Source organism: Physeter macrocephalus, chromosome 17, assembly GCF_002837175.3.
Source record: "Physeter macrocephalus isolate SW-GA chromosome 17, ASM283717v5, whole genome shotgun sequence".
NCBI classification, from domain to species: Eukaryota; Metazoa; Chordata; class Mammalia; order Artiodactyla; family Physeteridae; genus Physeter; species Physeter macrocephalus.
In genome coordinates, this window is record NC_041230.1 from 753,630 (window position 1) to 760,412 (window position 6,783).

Genomic DNA, 6,783 nt, shown 5'->3' on the forward strand with positions numbered 1-6,783 from the left:
CGGGTTCGTGCCCCGGTCCGGGAGGATCCCACGTGCCGCGGAGCAGCTGGGCCCGTGAGCCGTGGCCGCTGGGCCTGCGCGTCTGGAGCCTGTGCTCCGCAGCGGGAGAGGCCATGACAGTGAGAGGCCCGCGTACCGCAAAAAAAACCCCCCCAAAACAAAGAAGTCTTTCACCTAAGATGCCCTGCTGTACCAGTATTTTGTACCAGCTTTGTAACGCGATTGGGTCCCTTGGGATAAGAGCGTTGTCTCCTGGGACGAATGGTGAGAGAGAGCGGTGGGGCTTCCACGTGCGGGGGATGCAGACAGGATGTCTCAGGGCAATGGAGGAAATCCTGACCAATGAGGGAAGAGAATGCCGTCTGGAGGGTACAATCCAGAGAGAAGAAAGTAGGAATTACATGGAAGGGACTGAGTTCCTCCATTCCTGGCCAATCTTGAAGAGATCATTGAATCCAGTAACAAAACATAGGAGGAAGGAGCAGGGTTCTTTTGGATACACACACACCCAAGGGACAATGGCGGGAGTATGTGGGAAGAAACCATTGTCTCCAGGGAATCCTCCAGAAAGATTAGATTCCATGGCCGGATCACGAATGGAAATGATCCTAGTCCCGGCCAATAGGAAAGGAAGCGTCGAAGCATTGTCTTCAGCGACCAATCATAAGCAAAGGGGGTGGGGCTTCCGTGAAGGGGACAAATCCAAGGGGAGCCGTGAGGACTGCAGCTGCAGCCAATAGGAAACCGAGTGTTATATCTATGGCAAATAAGATGTGCCGCCCAGGGGTTGGGGAGCTCACTGAGGGAGCATTGAAGTCAAGGGCGCCGTTCCCTGGCCAGCTGGGAAGACAGCATTGCTCCCCAAGGAACCAATCATAGGAGAAAGCAATCATGCTAGGGAACCCAGTCAGGACTCGAAGAAAAATAGCTGACTCCCTGATCATCGGTAAAGTCAGCACAAATTCCAGGCACTAGCACTGAGAAAGAGGGCAGGGAGCTTGCGTACCCTCTAGACTCGGACTCTCTCCTTCGTGGACTTATCCCCTCACTCCCTTTAATCCCCACCTTGTCCCTGCACCCCACCCTGCAGGCAAGCGTTCCCAAGGAAACAACAAGGACAATTCAATTATTCTGATTCCTGTGCTGCATCACCTGCAGGGAGAGGGTGCCTTCTCTGAACCTGCTTCCCACTCTGTAGAGGTAGGGGTGCTGGCTCTTCGGGATCTCCCCACAGCCAAGCCTCCAGCCTCTACAGGGCGAGCGAGGGAAGAAGAGAGTTTCAGAAGTCACTCGCCTGGCATGTATCAGCCCCACTGCTTTCATGTGCACAGACCGTACTATCTGTGACTTGCCCGGGGTAGGTGTCTTCACACCGCTTCTGAGGAATAATTTTTACTTCTGCGCAGCTGAGGGTGTCAGGAAAATTCTCTGAGGGGGCAGAGTTTGCAAGTTCCCAGAGACAGCAACACTCTCCCCTCCATCCCTGTTTGTATCTAACCTCCCTTCTGTGTATCCACAGCTGCGCAGGGTTTTCTGACACATTTCACAGGGCACATCACTTCTCACCACATGAAACAAAGCCATGGCCCCTGCTGTTTCTTTTTCTCCACCTAAAGAAGGACCGTGGGACCCTACCTTTTGTTTCTTGCCCTGAGTTCTTTTCAAATTAAGGATCAGGTGACTGGGGGACATGTCCCCTTTGGGACACCTCTGACCCTTTCTAACCTTCCATTCCCAGACCACCTGGTCTTCAATCTCAGCTAAATCTTACTTCTTCCAAATATCACCTCTTCCTAGAAGCCTTCCCTGACTATTCTAATCAAAACAACACATCTCGGGACTTCCCTGGCAGTCCAGTAGTTAAGACTTCTTCCAATGCAGAGGGTGTGGGTTTGATCCCTGGGTGGGGAGCTAAGAGAGTGGGGGGATAGTCAGCGGAAGAGAGCTGTGTAGTCTCTGCTCAAACCCTGTGCCCCAGTCTTCTGTGGGCTGTGTGGGGCAGGGGCCTTGTGGTCGCCACTGTGTTCCCGGCACCCAGCCCCGGGCCTGCCATACGGCAGGTGCTCGATAAATCGGTGTGGGCTTCCCTGGTGGCCCAATGGTTAAGAACCCACCTGCCAGTGCAGGGGACACGGGTTCGAGCCTTGGTCTGGGAAGATCCCACATGCCGCGGAGCAACTAAGCCCGTGCGCCACAACTCCTGAGCCCACGAGCCACAACTACTAAAGCCCGCGCGCCTAGAGCCCATGCTCCGCGACAAAGGGAAGCCACCGCAATGAGAAGCCCGCGCAACGAAGAGTAGCCCCTGCTCACAGCAACTAGAGAAGCCCCCACACAGCAACGAAGACCCAACGCAGCCAAAAATAAATACATAAATACATAAATATTTAAAAAGAAAAATAATAAAATGAAACTGAAATACTGTATTTAAAAATAAATAAATAAATAAATAAATAAAGAGGTGTTTGAAAGGGGAAACAGGGAAGTAGTTAGGACTCCATGCTCTCACTGCCAAGGGCCCAGGTTTGATCCCTGATCAGGGAACTAAAATCCCACAAGCCTCGCCCAAAAAAAAAAGGAGGGAGGGCGGCGAGTGGACCAAACAACCTGTGCCGGATGGAAAATTTCTACTGTGCGTGTGTTCTGCTTATGTTACCGCTCCAAAGTCTGAGCTAAGTGGAGACACTGAAACTTCTGTTAGCTTTGCCTGGATTCTGTGTATCATAGCCCCTAGCATGGGAATATTTACACAGGGACAGTGTCAGGGAGAGGACAAGAAGCCCTCCTCCCAATGTTCAGGACAAAATTTCAAAGCCCATTTGGGATGGGGGTGGGGATGGAGTTGGACTTAGGGTGTCTGGGTGTTGGATCAGGGAATGAGAATGGAGATGTGGCAGAGCTGAAATTGGAGCCGGTAGTAGATGACGGGATGGGGATGCATCTAACAAAGAAACCAAAAACTTTCCCCCAGATTTCAGAGGGCTTCTTTGCATAAACTTAGCAGCTGAAGTGGGGTGAGGTCCTCTGGTCTCACTGAGATGGAGATGGTCTCACTGAGGCTGAGGTGGATGCAGGGTGAGGTCCCTTGAGCTCCAGTGGCCCCAGGAACTGGGGTACAGAAGGTACCAGCTGACTCAGAGACAGCCCAGGTCCCCCTGGGACAGGAGGAACAGGTGTTGGGTAGACCCGGACATGGGGAACACTGGGAGGGAAGAGCGAAGTGGTTAAGAGGTGCTTCGTGGAACTTGACAGGAAGGCGAGGAAGGTAATTCTCCCATCAGCCCTGAGGGATGGGGATGGGGATGGCATGGGGGGGTTGGGATTGTAGGGTACCCCTGTGCTTTTCTCCCCAGGACACAAAATCACACACATTCCCACCAGGACCTGTTGCCATTTAATCAGAACTCACTACCCACTGTGTTAGTACTTTGCATGACAATTACCATAACCATCTGCACACACGTTATAGTCTCTTCATATCACGTTTATGAGGTACACACTTTATTGTTCCCATTTTCCAGGTGAGGAAACTGAGGCCCAGAGAAGATGCTTGGCTCGCCCAGGGTCACACGGCAGGGAGTGGTGGAGGAAGCCAGGCTGGGTGACTGAGAGCTCCTCTCAGAGACGAGTGACCAGCGGCTTCCTCGTTGCTCGTGAACAAAACTTTGCCACCACCTTCTGCATCGTGGCTTCAGTGCGGGCAGAGAACAGCAGCGGGCAGGAGGCAGGAGGGAAGACGAGAGATGTTAAGAGGTGTGGATGGGCGACAGAAGTTTGAGCGGGGCAGGGGGAGAGACACCCTGGAACAAGGCCGTCTGCCAAGGCTGCTGATGGGGCCTGCACTCCTGGCCCTCCAGCACCCTGGTCTCCTGTGCTCTCAAGTGTCCTGCAGCAGGAGGGAGAGGGTTGGATCACCATCCTCTGGGTCAGTGCAGGGACCCGGAAAACCACTGTGGTTTCAAACGGATACACACACCCCCCCGCCCTCTGCTGTTCGCCTCCCAGCTTGCACACGCTGCTACGCAGATACACATGTACACTCACGGAAGCCATGAGCCATCACACACAGAGTCACACACCGGAGCATGTGTCCACATGCCGTATCCTCCTGTGTGTATCTGTGCCCCTGAGCAGGCAGCCCTGCTGGCTTAGAGCACTCAGGCCATAGCAGCAGATCCTACCTGCCGCCACGTGCACCGTGCCTCCAGCCGTCCCACGGAAGCGCCCACACGTAATCGCGTGCTTCCCGTCTCCCCACGTGCCACCACCACATGCACCCTCTCAGCCACCACCGTGGTATTCCCACAGGCTCAGGGGCTCCACCGATGACTTCCGGGCCCCCCCCGGCCCCCCCCTGCCCCGGATTCCAGCAGCAAGAGCGGGAACATCCAGATCCAGACTCTGCAGCAGGTGTGGGCTGTCCCGTGGTGGGGTCTGGGAGACAGAGAGGACAGGGCTGAGCGGAGGAGGGAGGAGACCAAACTCCTAGGGATCTTGGGACTGGCGAGGAAGCAGAGCTTCTGGGGCAGTTCTTCTGGGTCCCGCTGGAGGAAGGGGCTGGGGCCCCCGATTCCTGGGTCTGCAGAAGAACGGGCTGGGGCCCCAGATTCCGGAATCTGAGGAGCTGGGAGCTCAGGGGCTGGAGTCCTACATCCAAGGAAGGAGGGAGTTGGGATCCCCAGACGCCCGGGTCTGAAGGGAAAGGGAACTGCGAACTGGGACTCCTAAGTCGTGGAGAGCCGGGGCTGGGCTGCGGATTCCTGGGTCGCAAAGCACGAAGGGATCTGAGGTTGAGGTCCTGGGCCCTGGAGGAGGGGGCTCAGGGGCCTGATGCCCGTGTCTGAGAACTTTGGCCTCTCACCTTGCAGAATTCAGGGGGCGGGCTTACCTACTGATTCGGATCCAGAGGAAGAGCACCCCGGACTTCAGCTCTGCCTGCCTCGTACAAGATGCTGGAGCCTTTTAACTGGGACCACCGGCTTCCTGCTCCGTCTCCTCCCACCTGGGGGCCGGCGGGGGAGCGGGGAGCTGGAGCCCTGCTTATGAGTGAGGAGAGGCTCAGGGGCTGAGCGGAGAGTCTTGAGGGAGGAGGGCTTGGAATCTCTAACTTTTCTTTTTAATTGGGGTAGAGTTGTTTTACAATGTTGTGTTAATTTCTACTGTACAGCGAAGTGAAGTAGAGTTCCCTGTGCTACACGGCGGGTTCTCAGTGCTTATCTATTTTATACATATGAGCATATATATGTCAATCCCAATCTTCCAATTCATCCAACCCCCTCTCCGCTTCCCCGCTTGGTGTCCATACTTGCACCTTGATACAGCCACTATGGCATCTCTAACTCTTGAGGTCTGGGAGTGAAGGAGTTTAGTGCTGTGACTCCTGGGTCTGAACCAGAAATGGCTGGGGGCCCAGACATCCTGGTCCGAGCGAAGAGGGGGTGAGGGCCCCTGACTCCTGGAGCTGAGGGAGGATGGCACTGGGGGCCTGGACTCCTGGCCCTGAGGGGGGAGGGGGCCGGGGCCCGGGACTGCTGGGTCAGAAGGAGGAGGGGGATGGAGGCCTGGATTTGAGGTCTGAGGGAGAAGGAGCTGGCAGCTGGATTCTTAAGTCTTTTGGGAAGGAGTGATTTGGAGCCTGGGTTTTTGTGGGAGGAGGGGGCTGCCAGTAACCTGGAATGGAAGACAAGCCAGCCTTCTGGGTCCCGACTTCTGAGGGCTGATTGGCCCGGCCCACTGGCTGCCCCCTGAGAGGTCCAGATGCGGGAAAGGCAGGTTGGGGAGGCGCTGGGACCTGGTTTCCCCTTCCCCTGGGAGCGAGGGGACCAGCCCAAGCAGAACCCAGGAGCCTGGCTGCAATCGGGCTGATGGAGACAGACGTAGGCAGGACCTACTCGGGGCTTATGGGGAATTGCAACGCGGTGGTGGTTCCCTCTCCGCCCTCCACCGCGCACCCGGTCCCCATCCTTTAGCTCACAAAACAGGCAGTAGGAAGGCGCGTTTAATGTAAAATCATCCCTTGGATCGGAGGGGACAGAGAATCTCTCCCAACTTCTCCCGGTCGGGGCCCCACCAGGATTCAAAGAGTTCTCGGGGCCGGGTCTGATATCCAGAAGCTGGGAACTGGAATATCCAGAAGGTGTCTCCAAGCCAGCCGAGGAGAACGGCGGAGACCTTTGAGGCTGGAGTCTGGCCAACCCTCCTACCCTGCGCCCACCCTCCTTTCCTGGTCGTCCAAGGCGCGAGGTCTCAGTTGTCCTCCATGGTTTTTCGAATCCAGTCCAGGTAGTGGCACACACTGGTATAGACACCAGGGCCCTGGGCTCTGGAGCAGGGCTCCGAGCCCCCAGACACCACACCCGCCAGGGCCCCATTGCAAACCAGGGGGCCCCCAGAGTCACCCTGTGCGCGGAAGAAGAGCAGAGAAACTGTTAGGCCAGCCTACTCAGGACATGACACAAGGCACTTTCTCCCTCTCAGGAAACTCCCACTTTCCTCTTCCTACAATACCCAGGCGTCCAGGTCTCCAGTCCCTCCTCCCGCAGACCCAGGAGTGAAAGCTCATAGCCCCCACCTCCCCCTAGGACCTGGCATTGTGGGCCCCTCTTTCCCCAGGACATAGAGTCCAACCCCCAGGCCCCTCCTCCTTTAGAGCCAGGAATCCTGGGCCTGGTCCCACCCCCTCCCAGGACCCAGGTTTCCCAGCTCCTTCCTTGCTCTGCTCCAGGAAGTCTGGGGCCCCAACTCCCTTCTCCCCCAGGACCCTGGAATCCCCGCAGGATACCC

At 56.3% G+C, this 6,783-nt stretch overlaps 1 protein-coding gene across 1 annotated transcript in view; it reads right to left on the reverse strand.

Annotated features, from left to right (window-relative positions):
• Nucleotides 1-6,783, reverse strand: part of KLK8 (kallikrein related peptidase 8) — an 11,270-nt gene that overhangs the window by 446 nt on the left and 4,041 nt on the right. Inside the window, exon 3 of the mRNA XM_055079221.1 lies at nt 1,295-1,428. Coding sequence (XP_054935196.1) covers nt 1,295-1,428 — 134 coding nt within the window. The remainder of the gene's footprint in view (nt 1-1,294; nt 1,429-6,783) is intronic.